Source organism: Cervus elaphus, chromosome 11 (genome assembly GCF_910594005.1).
Source record: "Cervus elaphus chromosome 11, mCerEla1.1, whole genome shotgun sequence".
Taxonomy (NCBI): domain Eukaryota; kingdom Metazoa; phylum Chordata; class Mammalia; order Artiodactyla; family Cervidae; genus Cervus; species Cervus elaphus.
The window spans coordinates 32,174,198-32,192,122 of record NC_057825.1 but is presented as its reverse complement, the minus strand read 5'-3'; the positions used below and the strand labels follow the sequence as shown (position 1 = coordinate 32,192,122).

The window sequence follows — 17,925 nt, the reverse complement described above, 5'->3', positions numbered from 1 at the left end:
TAAATCTGTGATATGGACAAATTCAGAGCCTTTTAATAATTGAAGACCAATCCATAACACTGGTCCCATAACCAGTTAATGTGTGTTTGCCCTTGTCAGACAAAATATTTGTATAACTCTACACAAAAGTTTGTATAAAAACATTTTAATCTGAAAGATTTTTAAAATGATATTTTTAAGACTTTTAGCTAAATGTTGTACACAATTTAACTGATGATCAAGTAAGTCATAGGACAACGGATAAAAATTTATTTACCTATTGCCCATAAGAAAATAGGAGTTTTTAATAAAAATGAGATTGGAAATTGCAATTATGATGATCTAATGCTAAATTATTTTACTTGTTTTCTCATATTATTTTAGTCATACTGGGTTTCTCACGTTTAAGAGGTAATTTGTCCCCTCTTTTAATGCAGGAAAGTTGTAGCTCAAAGTGGAGGGAAGGAAGTGAGAATGGATGGCATCTAGACTAGTAATTGTCAGTATTGAGAATTAGAATAACAAAGGGCAGGGAGGGAGGTAACAAACTGAAACACTGGATTAAAAGAAAAATATGAAAGTGCATTCAAAGATAAAAACAGCCTCAGTGTTTTACTGAGAAAGGCATAAATAAATCATGGTGTTTTTGCTCAGTGGATAAGGCAGCTGTTAAAGTGATTAGAAAAGAAGACATAGCAAAACAATAAAGTATTTAATAAAACAAGTTAAAAAACAGATCATACATTTTTATCTCCCCTATGTACGTAACTCTATAGAAACATATGCATTTGGAGGAAATACAGAAAAATGAGAATTGTAATAGGAATGTGCATTATATGCAGTTTTATTACAGCTTTTATTATAAATATTGTGCTGTAAAAAATAAAGAGAAATGCAAAACATGAATTCAAGAGCAAAACCAAAATAAAACAAAAAGGTAGAGAAAGAGGCAGTCTGTTTTTCACATAGTTTTTTTCTGAGTCATGAAATTTTAGAGCTAGGAATTCTGTCCCATGAGTTCTCAAACTTCCTGGTATCAGGACCATTTTACACCCCAAAAAACATTTGAGAACCCCAGAGAGCTTTTGTCTATATGGGTTGTATCTATCACTGTTTCCATGTTAGAAATTAAAATTGATAAATTAAAAATATTAAATCATTTAAAAAGAACAATGACAAGCCTATTATATATTAACACAAATAATATATTTTATGAAAAATATATTGCAAAGCAAAAAAATTTAATGAGAAGAATGCCATTGTTTTATATTTTTGGCAAATTTCTTTAATACTTGGCTCAATTGAAGGCAGCTGGATTCTCATATCTGTTTATCCATTCAATCTGTTGTGATATGTTGTTTTGGAGTAAGTATGGAAAAAATAATCTGGTCTCACACAGCTGTGTAGTTGGAAAAGGGAGGAATATTTTAAAAGCTTTTGCAGATAATCATGGATATGCCATGTTGCCTCTGGAACACTCCACCATACACTCTTGAGAGAATGAACTGGAAAAGGCAGATAATATCTTAGTGTTATTATGGAAGTAGTTTTGGCCTCATGAACTCCCTGGAAATGATTTAGGAACCTCCCATGGGGATCTCCAACCATACTTGGAGAACCACTGCTCTAGCCCTTGAGAAATAAGAAAACTGAAACCAGATTATTAGGTGATTTTCCCCCAAATCACGTAGTTAATGGAAGACAGAGTCCTGGGACTTGGTTCTTTTGGCTTCACTCCTCATGCTTTCGGTGGACCTCCAATTATAGTATGATTTAGGACAACTTAGGACAAGAACCAACTCATTGGAAAAGACCCTGATTCTGGGAAGGATTGAGGGTGGAAGGAGAAGGGGACGACAGAGGATGAGATGGTTGGATGGCATCACCAAAGCGATGGACATGAGTTTGAGTAGAGTTGGTGATGGACAGGGAAGCCTGGTGTGCTGCCGTTCACAAAGAGTTGGACATGACTGAGTGACTGAATTGAATTGAACTGAGGACAACTTTTGGAAACTGATCCTGAGTGTATTTATAAGGGAGTTCTGAGATATCAGATATGTCCGTTCCTCTATCTGTGGACTTTTAGGTTGCTTTCATGTCCTGGCTATGTAGTGCTGCGATGAGCAAGCATTGAGGTGCATGTAGCCTTTCAGACCATGTTTTCCTCTGGATATATACCCAGGAGTGGGATTGCAGGGTCATATGGTAGCTCTGTTTTTAGTTTTTTAAGGAACTTTTTCATCTTGAAGATTTTTTAAAAACCTGTAAAACTCCATGATAGGTGAGTCAAGACTTTTTAGGGAAAGTAACATTAGGATTATAAGTGGGCTTGTAAAAATGTAATTTTTAACAAATATAAGAAGATACAGATATATTAATTTAAACATTATCATGAATGATATGTTTAATATTTGTTAACTACCTCTGACTAGTTTAAAAAAACTCCCTAGCATCTTCTTTCTCAATTTTAAGTGGATGCTTTTAATTTTATTTTGGTTTATTGCAGTTATTTACATATCCACTATAAGAGATATTTTCCATGTCTGAACCTCCATTCAAATGTTGGATGACTTACTGGTTTTATTTTTATGTTGTTCACCCGTTCCTCCCAATTTCCATTGAAATCTCAGAAACAGTAGTAACTTGGATTCCTGAGATAGAAAACACTTTGGAAAACTTTAGCCTATTTGAGTAGACATTTCTCAAACCACACAATCAGTGCACAGCTGTGTATAGAGGGCCTTTGGATGGTAACTTTCTACTGTTATCACCCTCAGCCCTCTTGCATATATGTGAGACCCTTTCCCTCTCTCCATTCACTGCTGGCCTGTCCTCTGTCTTAGATCTGAGACTTTGCTTCAGATTTCTTCAGAAATAGTCTTTTGAAGGATACCTGAGTTGTTTTGATTTGGGTAGGACTTTTTACAAGTCATTTAAATGTGTTATTCCTTTATTGTCTCATCTGTAAAATGAAGATAGTAATGCCTCTTTATCTTTTTTCATTTCATATCTTTATTGAAATACAGTTGACTTACAATATTAGTTCCAGGTGTGTGTGTATTAGTCCTTCAGTCGTATCTGACTCTTGTGACATCATGGACTGTAGCCTGCCAGGCTCCTCTGTCCATGGAATTCTTTAGGCAAGAATACTGGAGTGGGTTGCCATTCCCTTCTCCAAGTTTCAGGTGTACAACACAGTATTTCCATCCTAGCCTATTTGTTTTATACAGTTGTTTTAAGACTCAAATAAAATAAGTGGAAATGCATTTGAATATAGCAATAGTATTTAGGATAGTGTGTTGCAATGTCTGTAGTATTGCAAAATATTATTTATTTTGCTATAAAATTTCCCATGTAATTCATTACACCTTGGTTGTGAGAATCCTAAGTTAGCTTAATGTTAGAGTTCAGAGGTAACTTGAAAAATAAGTTTTTTTTTTCTCTCTTCACAGAAAAAGATAATGCTAAATATGTTTTTAGACACAATGATGGCCGATCCTCCTCCCCAGTGCCTTGTCTGGCTACCTCTCATGCATAGGCTTGCCCATGTGGAGAATGGTAAGCAGAACTTTTAATCATTCAGTCCCCTGTGCTACAGGAAGTATGTGAACTGATATTATTTGTAATGTTCTTAGCTATTGTCGCTGAAAATTGTAATTGACATTTGTTGGCCCTCCATCATTTGAATTGGTAGTTTCAGCTTCAAAGAAGAATATTTCTCCAAAAAAAAAAGAGGAAAGGGGACATATTACTTAGGATACCATCGTAGTAATATCAAGTCAGAAAACTTTGTGTTTCAAACTCTAGGCTTTTCCCCCCAGATTCCAGATGATTGTTTTCTGCTTGAACCCACCCAACTTAGCCATGACTTCCTTTTTTTCCCCTGTAGTTTATAAAAAGCTTAGCTCCAAAAAATTGAATGTATTAAATATCCACTGTTAAAATTATAATTATTTTGGAATCGTTTAAAGGAAAGTAGCTAAGATAGAATTTGGTACTTGGTTTCACCAGTACCCAGTTTTTTTCTTTACTACTGAATTACTCTCAGTATTCTCTCCAGGTGCATGCATGCTAAGTCGCTTTAGTAGTGTCCAGTTCTTGTGACCCCATGAACTATGTAGCCTGCCAGGCTCCACTGCCCATGGAATTCTCCAGGCAAGAGTACTGGAGTGGGTTGCCATGCCCTCCTCCAGAAGATCTTCCCGGCCCAGGGATCAAACCTGTGTCTCTTGCATCTCCTGCTTTGGGAGGTGGGTTCTTTACCACTAGTGCTACCTGGGAATCTTTGTTTGACTTGGAATTGAAATGGTATTTACCTCTGGGTAAGTTCTTAGGTTTTTCTAGTATTGTTATCAGCTTATCTCCTTGTTTAGGTTGTTTCAGTTCATTAAAGGAAAGGCCCTAGTTTTCTCTGGACCTTCCCTTCTCTCATGGCTCTTGCCTTTCTCTCCTTATTCCACAGAAGAGAAAGAGTGAAAGGTGGCAGGCACTAAAAATTAGAGTCTTCTTCTCCATTTTGTAAGAATGAGAGAACATAACCATACTCTCTTATATTTTCTGCCTCCTGTTCATATCTTTTATTTTTTTTAAACTTCTCAGCCTTTTGCCCAATTATGACTTTTTTTTAAAATTAATTAATTAATTTATTTTTTCAGTGGGTTTTGTCATACATTGACATGAATCAGCAATAGATTTACACGTATTCCCCATCCCGATCCCCCCTCCCACCTCCCTCTCCACCCGATTCCTCTGGGTCTCACAAGTCCTTAGATACACGATTATTTTCCTAAAGTTCTGGAATTTCTTGAGTAGACTAAAACAGCTAAATTTTAAACAGGATTTTTGGAAAGAGATTTGTGCTATTATAACAATATTGCTTCCTTGGGGGAGCAATACTTTTATAGCCCTAAATGTTTTAGTAGCTTCATATCCAGCTCATTTTCATAAAATCACTTTATGTCTACTCTACCAAGTAGTGAAGTGAAGTCGCTCAGTCGTGTCCGACTCTTTGCGACCCCATGGACTGTAGCCCGCCAGGCTCCTCCTTCCATGGGATTTTCCAGGCAAGAATACTGGAGTGGGTTGCCATTCCCTAGAGGGAATCTCATTTGTCAAGATGTGTTATCATTATCCATATGAACGTTTTGCTGTGACTTTCTACGTAGTATTTATTGATTACATTCTTATATGATTAACACTTTGATTACTCTTTAGACATATCTTGGTAACAAAAATTTAAATTTCTTAGAGGAAGTTTATACATTCGATTTCTCATTCCAGATTTTACTCTTTCTGTTATTCTTTAGTGATCTTGTTGCATTATTTTTTTCACCAAGTGCTCAGGTTTTGTCCTTGTTTGTTTTGAGTCTTGATTCTGTAGTGAACCTACATTTTTGGAAGCAGGACTAGAAGTCCTTATGATTGAGATAAGATTGCCTTTAGCCATAGGGCCATAAAGAGCTGTTCAAATGATGACTTGACTATTACACCCCTGTTTCCTTTGACTTCGACTTCTTGTATTCAGAATTGAATTGGCAAAGGGAACAATGTTGCTTTCAACATTTAAAAGTATAAATAACAATCTGTAATACACAGTTGTGCATTTATTGCCCACTTTCCACTCAATGAACTGGACATTCAGGCCCCAGTAACCCTTATAAATCCTAACTGCCAGCTGGCAGTTTTCCACGAGGTAAGATGCTGTGTGAGGTGGAGAAAAGAATGGCAGGTCACTGAGTTTCCCTTCCTCCAAATCACTGCCCCTTCATTGGTTAGATTAGAGTACTTTATTTTATGTCAGTATTTCGAGCTTTTACCTAAAACTAGTACTTTTTTTTTTTAATTAAAAAAATTTTTTTTTTAATTGAAGGATGATTGCTTTACAGAATTGTGTTGGTTTCTGCCAAGTCTCAACATGAATCAGCCATAGGTGTACATATGTCCCCTCCCTCTAGAGCCTCCCTCCCATCTACCTCCCCAGCCCACTCCTCTAGGTTGTTACAGAGCCCCGGTTTGAGTTCCTTGAGTCATGCAGCAAATTCCCATTGGCTATCTATTCAAACTAGTATTTTGATGTGACTTGCCTTACTTTTTTTTTTTGAACCAGTTCCCATTTGCACCCCAGTATGTAATAGTATTTAATTCAGCAAACATTTCAAGATCATCAATCCAAGGGACTGTGTGAAATACCACTCGCAGGTAATAGAGACACATAGCATGTCATCCTGGCCCTTACAGATTTTATATGAGTGAAGGAGACATGTGTCCACAGCTAACAATATACATCTCTTTAAAAGAAATAGGATTGGAAGAGAAATTTGGAGTGTAGTTGTCTCTCCTCCTTACTTATACGTGTACCTAACCTTTGAGACATGAATGACGTTTTAAAGAAGCAAATTGGTTTCTAAGGTGGATTGTAATCGCTTCTCAATGGGACATTTTGGTATTGTCTTTTTATTTCATTGAATGGCTGGTTCAGTTCAGTTCAGTCACTCAGTCGTGTCCGACTCTTTGCAACCCCATGAACGCCAGGCCTCCCTGTCCATCACCAAGTCCCGGAGTCCACCCAAACCTAGGTCCATTGAGTCGGTGATGCCATCCAACTATCTCATCCTGTCGTCCCCTTCTCCTCCTGCCCTCAATCTTTCCCAACATCAGGGTCTTTTCAAATGAGTCAGCTCTTCGCATCAGGCGGCCAAAGTATTGGAGTTTCAGCTTCAGCATCAGTCCTTCCAGTGAACACCCAGGACAGATCTTTAGGATGCACTGGCTGGTTAGATGAACTAAATGGAAGACAGTTGCAGTTCTTCGGTTCTAGTTGTGTTTGCACCTTGGCTTTTACGTTACGTTTGGTCTTGCGCCGCGCTGACCTTCTTCTGCAGCTGACGGTGACCTCTGTCTCTCTCTGGCCCTCTCCCCGCCCTGCAGTCTTCCACCCCGTGGAGTGCTCCTACTGCCGCTGCGAGAGCATGATGGGTTTCCGGTATCGATGCCAGCAGTGCCACAACTACCAGCTCTGCCAGAGCTGCTTTTGGCGCGGCCATGCCAGCGGCCCCCACAGCAACCAGCACCAGATGAAGGAGCACTCCTCCTGGGTAACCGCTCTGTGTCTCAGTCTGTGTCCCCGGCGCTTATCTGTTTCATCGGCAACAGCACGAAGGGCTTCTTCCCTGGTAGATGCCTATCAAATAAGGATGTGGCATCATAAAATATTAACCCTGACTTTTATGATGGGGTTTGCAGATGTGTTGTGCTTCATCACTTGATTTGACAAGCAGAGTTGTTGTTGTTTGTTTGTTTTAACATTTTGCAACTTTGTATTCACATTAAATAATATATCACCAGCATCTTCCCTTGATAAGACATTTGCTTTCACAAAACTGAGCTTTGTTTTTACATCTGTGTTGTACGTATTAAAGATGTTCCAGAGTGTATTTTGTGCTTTTCTTGAGCATTTAGGGTTAATGTTGCAGTGCACATGCTTTTGATGAAATCTTTGTGCACATTCTAAATTATCTCATTAACATAAGTTCCCACAAGAAGCTAGCTGCATTATGAGGAAGATTTAAATTTCTTTTTTGCAAGCAAATTTTATTCATGCTTATAGGATTTAAATGTTGCAAAGAAAGCTGCATAAGGTGAGGTTAGATTTTTGACTCTTGAAAATTGGGAAAATACTGTATTTTACAGTTACCACATTGATAGCTCTTTCAAAAGTAGTCTTTTAAATAACAATATTTAGGTGGAGGTCAGTGTTTAACTTTTCTGTGTCGTGTTTATAAATCATGTAGCAAGTGTAGCATCAGTCATTTTTTTTCTTCCCTTCTTCCAGTTTATTTCCAGAGTTTAGAAAAATGCCATATTTTTATTTCCTAACAGTTGCTATAGCCTTGTTTTAAAACTTCTCCCTCTAGTTCTTGTTTGTTGATTGGTTGGTTGGTTTGCCAAAAGGTAGAAAAATATTTATGGTCATAAGTATAATTGTGGTTCTAGGTTCTTTAGCCTGGGCATCATACTAAACTTTAAGTATTAGCTTCATTATTGGGGGCTGGGAGCAGGTCTTTTTTCTTTTAGTCTTCTTTACATCTTCTTTCTTTTTTCTTTCTTTTCTTTCTTCTTAAAACTCAACCAAGAAAAAAGCAAATAAGGGATTAGTTAAAAACCAAGAGCAAACTTTAATCAAGTGTTTTCTTTATTTCCTACATCTTTGATAATGTGTTAGAGATCATTTTTTTCTTAGATGGCTTTTCAGTTACAATTAAACCATAAAGTTTTGTTAAACTGAACCTCCTGTCCTGAGTCTTGTTGTATTGTAAATTCCAATTTTATTTTTGGTTGAGGAGACATTATTTTAAATTTTTTAAAAAGGCAAAGTGGGGGAAAACCATATAGTTTATTCTCTTTAATTGGCGAGAAAGGATTTATAGATTTTAAAATTGTTCCTTTTTCTTCAAGTTCAAGTATCCCATGCTGTTAATTGACTTTTTAGTATTTTTTGGCTGTTTCTTATTTAGAGTGTCACTCTTTACACTGAGATAGCTCTTTGCTATCTCAGAATGATTGGATTCTGAGTGTATCTACTGAAAACTCTCCTTCTAGATGTCAGGGCTAGGAGGATGAGGACCTTCTTTTTCACCTTGGTTTAAACTTACTCATTTAGCTAATTTATAACCCTTGTAGAAATGGGAATGTTACATTTACTTAAACATCAGTGACTGTTTGAATATTGCTTTATGATTTACAGAGCGGTTTTTCATACCTGTTGATCTATAGTATACCTAAAGTACAGAAATCACAAGTGAATTTTTAAATTTCTATTTGATCCTCACAACACTCTTGTGAAGTAAGTCTTATACCCATCTTTAAAAAATTTCAGTTTTGTTATTTTTTTCTAGTTTATTCATTCATTTTTGTGGTGTAACTTAAGATTTCAAGAAAATCAAGTGTTATCATCATACTTAATTTTGATGCTGGTGTCATAAGTGTATCAGTTCTGAATTTTGATGAGTATGTGCCTTACAATGGTAAATGCATCCTGGGAGGATCTTTTAGCAGTGTGTGTGTGTGTGTGTGTGTGTGTGTGTGTGTGTGTGTGTGTGTGTGTGTGTGTGTGTGTGTGTGTGTGTGTAAGTGTAACTTGTTTTTAAGATTGGGGCTCTGTGTGCAATGTTCTTATTCTTTGAGGAAGATATGGGTGAAATTTGAGGCTATTTGGGTAAAGAAGTTTCCACCTAAGAAAAAATATATAATCAGTTTAATGGTAATTTTTTTGAAATTTGTCCACTATATTTGTATTAATATTTTGAATGAATGTTTCTCTGTATGTTTACAACAGATGAATTTAGTGTGCATGAATTCCGTTGTAGATTGGATATGTGTAGTGTTGGTGCTTAGAATTTTTATTTTTCTAAGAGTTCTCTTTAATGTTTTATGTAATAACTATGCAGTATACTTCATTTTTCTTTTAGTCATCAATCCATTCTTTTACCTTTATTATAGAAAAGAAGTCATATGGTACCATACCTGTGATTCATTCTGTCCATTTATTATTTATTCAAAAGATATTTTTTGAGCATCTGCTATGTTCCAGGCAGTGTAAAAGGCTTATGAGATCTGTCTATGAACAAACCAGACAAAGACTCCTACCCTCAGTTCAGTTCAGTTGCTCAGTTGTGTCCGACTTTTTGTGACCCCCATGGACTACAGCATGCCAGGCTTTCCTGTCCATCACCGACTCCCAGAGCTTGCTCAAACTCATGTCCATTGAGTCGATGATGCCATCCAACCATCTCATTCTCTGTCACCCGCTTCTCCTCCTGCTTCAATCTTTCCCAGCATCAGGGTCTTTTCAGATGAATCAGTTCTTTGCATCAGGTGGCCAAACTATTGGAGTTTCAGCTTCAGCATCAGTCCTTCCAATGAATATCCAGGACTGATTTCCTTTAGGATTGACTGGTTTGTTCTTTTTGCTGTCCGAGGGACTCTCAAGAGTCTCCAGTACCAGAGTTCAAAAGCATCAATTCTTCAGCGCTCAGCTTTCTTTATAGTCCCAACTTTCACATCTATACATGACTACTGGAAAAACCATAGCTTTGACTAGACGGATCTTTGTCGGCAAAGTAATGTCTCTGCTTTTTAATATGCTGTCTAGGTTCGTCATAACTTTTCTTCCAAGGAGCAAACATCTTTTAATCTCATGGCTGCAGTCACCATCTGCAGTGATATTGGAGCCCCCCAAAATAAAGTCTGTTACTGTTTCCATTGTTTCCCCATCTATTTGTCATGAAGTGATGGGACTGTATGCCATGATGTTCGTTTTTTGAATGTTCGGTTTTAAGCCAGCTTTTTCACTCTCCTCTTCCTACCCTGATGGAGCTTAAATTTTAAGGGGTGTTAAAGAGACCACTAAGGCTTGCCAACAACCCTGTTTTCCTGTTCTTGCTGGGCACATATCTAGACTACATTTTTCAGCCCCTTTGTATCTAAAAGGACCATGTGAATAACTTTTACCAGGGGAATGTGATTAGAGTGATATGTGTCTTTCCAGAACAAGGCAGTTAATAGCTGGATGCCTTTTCTCTTTCTCTACCAGCTTAATGGAGAGAATTTCTTTAGGATCCAGAGAGGGTGAAACTATAAAATGTCTTAATGACCCAGAGAGGGTAAAACTATAAAGAGAATTTCTTTAGGACCCAGAGAGGGTGAAAGTATAAAATGAAAGGAAACTGGGTCTTTGAACAATGGGTGAGAAGAATATCCTGCCAGCCTGTGTGACTCTCATGGGAGCAAGAAAGAAACCTTGTATTAAGCCACTGAGGTTTTAGTTTTTGCTACAGTGGTTGATACTAGAAGTAGAGTTCTATTAAAACAAAACCTTTAAATTTATTTCATTGACTTAGCAGTCAGGTAGCACCCTGATGAGGACACTGACATTGGGGATGGGAAGGACAGAAACCCAGGTTCCGCAGAGATGACCAGTTTGGTAAATTTGTCATCCATGGTAACTTGGAAAACCTACCTCATGGCACGTTAACTCTTGGTCAAACATTGGAAAAGGTCACAGTGTGTGTTGACTTATTGTTAAGGTATTACGTGAAAGAGAGGAGTTAAGGAAAGAATTGGCTAGTTTCCAAACAAAAAAATGAAAGGGAATAGAGAAAGTTCTGAGAGTTGGGGCAGAGAAAGGAAAAGCAGACTAGAGAGTAGGAGATAAGAGTTGAGAGAGGCTTTGAGCATCAAAGACCTAGTAAACATTCTCAGTTGAAAAAAAGTGACCCTGTCCTGTGGCCAAGGTCAGATGAAGGGTGAGTCCATCAGAACTGCTGCTCTCACCAGAATTATCTTACTCCCACCTGCATAGCTTCTGATTTACTGGCTCCAGGATACACAGAACCTGGACACAGGCCGTTTTTGAAAGTTCCCCCAAGTGATTCTGTTTTGCAGCCAAAGTTGGAAACCGCTGACCTATTGTTTCATCTGGCCCCCATGTGGCTGCTGTTAGTTGAAAGCAAGAGTCATGGAGGCAAACGCATAAATCAGGATTGAGAATTTTGTCTGGGAAAGAACTTTGTGTGTGGTTTCTGGCACATGGAACTGACTGGAAACATATAGATCAAAGGCCTGCTAAGTTTTTGAGCGAATTATATTGGCAACAGAACCATGAGCCTGACTATTTGAGCTGTAAATGTAAAACTATTTAAGGACCCAGAACTTGTTCTGGAAGGAGGTGGGTTGTGAAGGTTTTACAGCCCCTTAGGAGGGCATGCCAGAGCCCAGCTGAACCAAGGAGGATATTGGATGAAGAAGAACCTTCTGGTCTTGCCCTGCTGTTGTATGTTGGGACTAGGGAGGGCAGGTGCAGATGACACGCCTGTTCAGTTCATCGGATGCAGCCTCAGGAACTGCACGTGGTCTTGATGAAGGAGAGTGTGCAAGAGTCAGAGGTCCTGCACTTGTAGTCTGATGTCCTGACTTAATGGGACTTTAGGTTTGCTTTTGGATAGTCGGGGAGGTTTGAGTGTATTCTCTGTGTAGCAGAAGAAAGATTAAAAGTGCTTACCAGTATCCGTGCTTTCCTTTTCTTCCTGGATCAGTTCAGTTCAGTTGCTCAGTTGTGTCCAGCTCTTTGCAACCCCATGCACTGCAGCACACTGGGCTTCCCTGTCCATCACCAACTCCCAAAGCTTGCTCAAACTCATGTCTATCGAGTCAGTGACGCCATCCAACCATCTCATCCTCTGTTGTCCCCTTCTCCTCCTGCCTTCAATCTTTCCCAGCATCAGGGTCTTTTCCAGTGAGTCACTTCTTCACATCAGGTGGCCAAAGTATTGCAATTTCAGCTTCAGCATCAGTCCTTCCAATGAATATTCAGGACTAATTTCCTTTAGGATTGACTGACTGGATCTCCTTGCAGTCTAAGGGACTCTCAAGAGTCTTCTCCAACACCACAGTTCAAAAGCATTAATTCTTCTGTGCTCAGCTTTTTTTATAGTCCAACTCTCACATCTATACATGAATGACTAGTGGAAAAACCATAGCTTTGACTAGATGGACCTTTGTTGGCAAAGTGATGTCTCCTGGGTGTATAACTAGATTATATAACCCATCCTCCTTGTAGCCAGATGGGCCATGGGACTAGTTCTTACCAATGGAGTTTGTTTGAAAGTGATATTAGGGTCAAGGTAGTTTACAGCAATTGTGTCTTCTCCAGTCTCTCTGTCTTTACCCTTCCCACTTCCTCTGTACATTTGCCCAGATGAAATGTAGTTTCATTCCTCTGTTAGTTCCCAGAGGCAGAGTCCTTAGATGAAAGGAGGCTGGGTACCTGGATGCCTGGATCAGAACCCGTCTGCCAGTTTATACTCTCACATGAGCAAGAAATCAGAAAAACGAATGAAGGGTAGGAGTGGGGAGAGTCTTAGAGGCCTTGCTGACAAAATGAGATTTGAGCAGTCTTAGATGTTTGCCTGCAGACATCTGGGAAGAGCAGGAGTTTTCAGTGTCATGGCTGTAGAGCAAGACTGTGCCTGAATTCAGGGAACAAAAAAAACCCAGAGTAGACAAAGTGGACAGAGCAAGGGGACAGTTGTAGGAGAGGAGGTCAAAGAGGTAACAAGGGCCTTGGTGGCCATTGTAAGGACTTCAGTTTTTACTCTGAGTGAAAGGAGGACTCTTTAGAGTTTTGAGTAGAAAAATAGCTTGCATTGATTTATATTTTTAAATGATCAGCCTGGATGCCATGTAAAAAGTGAACAGTGGAAGGAAAAGACAGAAGCAGGCCATTTTGGAGATGTAATTGCAGTAATTAAACAAGACATGATAGGATATTAGCAGTAGAGATAAAAAGAATTAGTAGTAGATAAAAAGAATTGAATTAAAATATATTTTATAAATCTGTCTCATGGGTTGAATGTGGCTTGTGAAAGGAAAGGAGTCCAAGGAAATGCTAAGATTTTGACCTAAATAGAAGGATGGAATTACCATCAGCTGAGATGGGGAAGGTATGGGCTAAAGATCATTTAACCGTGATAAAAAAAAAAACCCAAAAACCTACAAAAACACTATATCTAGAATACTTTAGAAGAGTCTTCCTCCAAATCTGAATCATTTAAATATGGCCATAAAAATTCTACTAAATATGATGCGTAGTTATTTGAATAAAGTTTTCCTTTTAAAAGTATAATTTAATAGAAAATATGATAGTCTCTGTGACTGAGTTAACCACTTAAATCCTCGTTCAGATCATAAGGCTGGGATGATTGACAGGAGCTGTCTCTGAATGGGTCTCTGAATGTGGCTTATGCTTTTCATGGCGTGGCTACTGTGTTTTAAGAGAGAACATCCCCGCAACAGGGAAGCAACGGGAGTACCAACGTGCCTGGAGTGCTGGGGAAAGCCACAGGGCCTTGTCTGACCTGGCTGTGAAGTTATATCATGATCCTCCACCATATTGTATTGGTCACAGTTGCTAAGGCTGGAGAAGGGACTTCATCTCTGATGATGGTGGGGTGGTGATAAAATTCATCACAGTGGAGCATGGGTGGCAGGAGAGATCCCTGCAGTTATGTTTGGAAAATACAGTCTGCCACCCAGAGGATAAAGCCTTACAATCTGAACAAGGATTTCCATCAGCCAAGGAGTCTATCAAGTTTTTCTACTAAATTAGTACAGTTTGGCGGCATTAAGTTTATTCATGTTGTTGTGCAGCCATCGCTGCCATCCATCTCTGGGACTTCTTCATCTTCCCAAACTGAAACTCTTAACTCTTTCGTGATATGCAAGGAGGATGGAGATACACAAGCCTGCTCCCACTCCTTGCCTTCCCCCCGCCTTATGTTCTGATCTCTGTGCATTCTGGTCTTCACTTTACCAAGAGAAATTTGACCAATTCCCATGTGGTCGTCACTTCACAGTAGGGAGTATGTGTGTGTGTACAAAGTACACTTGTACCACAGTACAGTTTGTTGGTAGAATGTCTTGGTAGAGGTAGTTACGTAACTTAGCTGAGGATATGGAAATTTCACCTTTCTTCCCACCAGGTGGCAGACTCCACCTCAGAACAAAGTTACTTATCCTACACTTGAAAACCTATACATGGCAAAGTATTGGATTTAACAACCTTTGTTACTATGATTGCTTGTTTTCTTTTTTGAGTAAATGTTAATGGGCAACTTATATATGTCCAGTGTAGTTGTTTGGGCAGTAATGATATTAAACCATTTACTTGAAGGAATCAGAGAAGCTTATGTTGTTATAGACTTGAAACAATTAAGACTGTTGACTTTTGTCAGAAGCAGTATTTCATTTTCATGTGATCAGTATACCTCTCCTCCCATCTCTAAAATTCTAAAAGATAGTATGTCTTCATGGAGGAGGAGGTATGTTTCTTGGCCATGCCCTTGTTTATTTCTAAATAGTTACATGTCATAGTTCAACAGCTACTTTGTACATAGTGCAAAACTAGGCAGGAAGACTATTTTTTACCTTTTTAAAAAAATCTTTATTATTTATTTTTTTGGTTGTACCACTTAACGTGTGGGATCCTAGTTCCCTGACCAGGGATCAGACCCAGGCTCCTTGCGTTGGAACAGTAGAGCTTTAATCACTGGCCCACAGGGGACATCCCAGGAGGACTATTTTTTAAAGGCATAAAACAGTATCCTCACTTTTAGCAGGTTATAGCAAGAGGTGAGATACACAGGTGAAGAAAATTGGTACAGAATCTAGTCCCTTAAGGCCAGTGCCCCATGCTTCTCAGAGAAACTGCTGAGACTTGCATACTGTGGCTTACACTCCTTGTTGACAGCAAGGAGATCAAACCAGTCAATCCTAAAGGAAATCAACCCTGAATATTCATTGGAAGGACTGATGCTGAAGCTCCAATCCTTTGACCACTTGATGCAAAGAGCCGACTCATTGGAAAAGACTCTGATGCCGGGAAAAATTGAGGGCAAGGGGAGAAGGGGGTGACAGAGGATGAGATGGTTGGATAACATCACAGACTCAATGGACATGAGTTTGAGGAATCTGAGGGAGATAGTGATGGACAGAGAAGCCTGGCATGTTGCAGTCCATGGGGTCACAAAGAGTTGGACATGACTTAGTGACTGAACAACAAAATGTTAAACAGTTGCCATTGAGCTGACAGTTGCACTCCTAGGTAGAAATTGAGAATTCTCCTTTGAGAATTGAAGTTACTCTGTCCACACAAAAGCTTGTACATGAATATTCATAGAGACAGCATTCAAAATACCTAAAAAGTGGAAATAGACCCAAATGTCTGCCAACTGATGAACAGATAATCAAAATGTGTTATGTCAACATAATGGAATATTACTAGGCAACAAAAAGTAATGAAGTACTGATGCATGCTAAAACATGGAAGAACCCTTGAAAATATGTAAATGAAAGCAGCCAAACATAAAATGGCACATAGGGTATGATTCCATTTATATGAAATGTCCACAATAGGCAAATACATAGAGACAAGGTAGGTTAGTGGAGTGGGGAAAAAGAGTACTGAGTTTCTTCTGAGGGTGAAAAAAAGATCTTCTGAAATGAGATATTAGTTTTGGTTAACAACTCTTTTGAATATATTTAAAAAAAAACCCACTGAATTGTGACTTTAAAAAGGTGAGTTTTATGATATGTGAAATATGTATGTCAATAAAGCTGTTAAAAATTGGTCAGGGAAAGTTTTTCTTAAGAAGTGACATTTGAGCTGCGATTGGAATGACTAACTTGAGGTTGGTGGTTATGAATTCAGAGTCAGACCAGTTGGTGTAGTTGTGTATTTTACTTCCGCCCCCTCAATGTTTGAGAAGCAGAGTAGGTAGAGTTGGTGTTTTGACAAAGGAGTATGACAAAGGAAGAGAGCTGGTGAGAGAGGTTGGAGAGTATGCAAAGAAATGATTGTAATAATGGGCATGGCGTGCAAGTTGGTTAAAGAGAGAAACGAGACTGTGAGGAGGATAAGGGACTGGGAGAAGGTGGTAGGTCCAATGAAGTTTAGGTCCCACTGGTGTTGAAGTATTGTTGGAGGAAGGACACTGGAAGGAGTGAAAGAAAGATAGAAGCTGGTGTGAGAGTAGGGTACTTGACTCGAGATTTTAGATAATATACGACAATTGGTAATACAGCGTTCTAGAACAAGACTTGAAACTGGTGGCTGATACAGAGTGGAGGACAGGTTGTTGTAGGAGAGTTCAGGGAAGACCGGTGTATAGGTTTCTTAAAGTGGCTGTAGCAAATTACCACAGATGTGGTGGCTTAAAACAAATTTATTCCATCACAATTCTGGACACCATGATCTTTTATTTTATTTTAAAATTTATTTTATTGAAGTGTAGTTGGTTTACAATGTTGTGTTAATTTCTACTGTACATCAAAGCGATTCAGTTATATATATATATACACACATATTCTTTTTCATGATCTTTTTCACTATGGTTTGTCACAGATTATTGAATATAGTTAGAGCTTCCCTGGTGACTTAGCATTAAAGAATCTGCCTGCCAATGCAGGAGATGTGGGTTCAATCCTTGGGTTGAAAAGGAAATGGCAGAATGGAGAAGGAAATGGCCACTCATTCCAATATTCTTGCCTGGGAAATCCCATGGACAGAGAAGCCTGTCCATGGTGGGCTACAGTCCATGGGGTCACAAGAGTCAGGAACAACTTAGCGACTAAATGACAACAAAAAATTGAATCTAGTTCTCTATGCCATACAGTAGGCCCTTGTTTATCCCTTCTGTATGTAATAGCTTGCACCTACTAACTCCAGACTCCCAATCCATCCCTCCCTCACCTCCTCCTTGGCAAGCACAAGTCTGTTCTCTGTCCATTGACACTACAGTGTGAAATCAAGGTGTGAGCAGGGCCACACTTCCTCTGGAGGCTTCGGGGAAGAATCCATTTGTGTTAGGGTTCTTCAGAGAAACAGAATCAGTAGGGTTTACGTTTATATAAGAAGTGATTTATTATAAGGAATTGGCTCATGGCAACAACAGAAGCTGACAAGCCCCAAAATCTGTGGGAAGAGGCAGAAAGCCAAGAACCCAGGAGAGCCAAGGATGTAGTTCCAGCTTGGGTCTGAAGGTGTGAGAACCAGAACTAATAATGTAGATCTGTGTCTGAAAGGCCTAGAGGTGTGAGACCCAGGAAGAACAGATGTTGCCATTCAAGTCCAAAAGCCAGAAAACCCAGTGTCCCAGTTTAAAAGAATTCTCTTACTTGAGGGAGGGTCAGACTTTTTATTCCATTCAGGTCTTCAACTGATTGGATGAGGCCCACCCACTTAGAAAGAGAAATCTGCTTTACTCAGAATACCAATCTGTGTGTTGATCTCATCCAACAACACCCTTACAGGAGCACTGAAAGTACTGTTTGTTTGCATGTCTGGGCGCAAACAATTGCGCATAGATGAGTTGACACACAAAGTTAGCCATC

The 17,925-nt window shown here is 39.0% G+C and overlaps 1 protein-coding gene across 14 annotated transcripts in view; it reads left to right on the top strand.

Annotated features, from left to right (window-relative positions):
• DTNB (dystrobrevin beta) overlaps positions 1–17,925 on the top strand; it is a 233,908-nt gene that overhangs the window by 80,255 nt on the left and 135,728 nt on the right. For all 14 annotated transcript variants that reach the window (XR_006343421.1, XR_006343420.1, XR_006343422.1 and 11 more), the window contains exons 7-8: positions 3,432–3,537; positions 6,907–7,073. Coding sequence is in view for 11 of the 14 variants with exons in the window: in XM_043917363.1 (XP_043773298.1) it covers positions 3,432–3,537; positions 6,907–7,073 (273 nt within the window). In the remaining 3 variants the exon portion in view is untranslated. The remainder of the gene's footprint in view (positions 1–3,431; positions 3,538–6,906; positions 7,074–17,925) is intronic.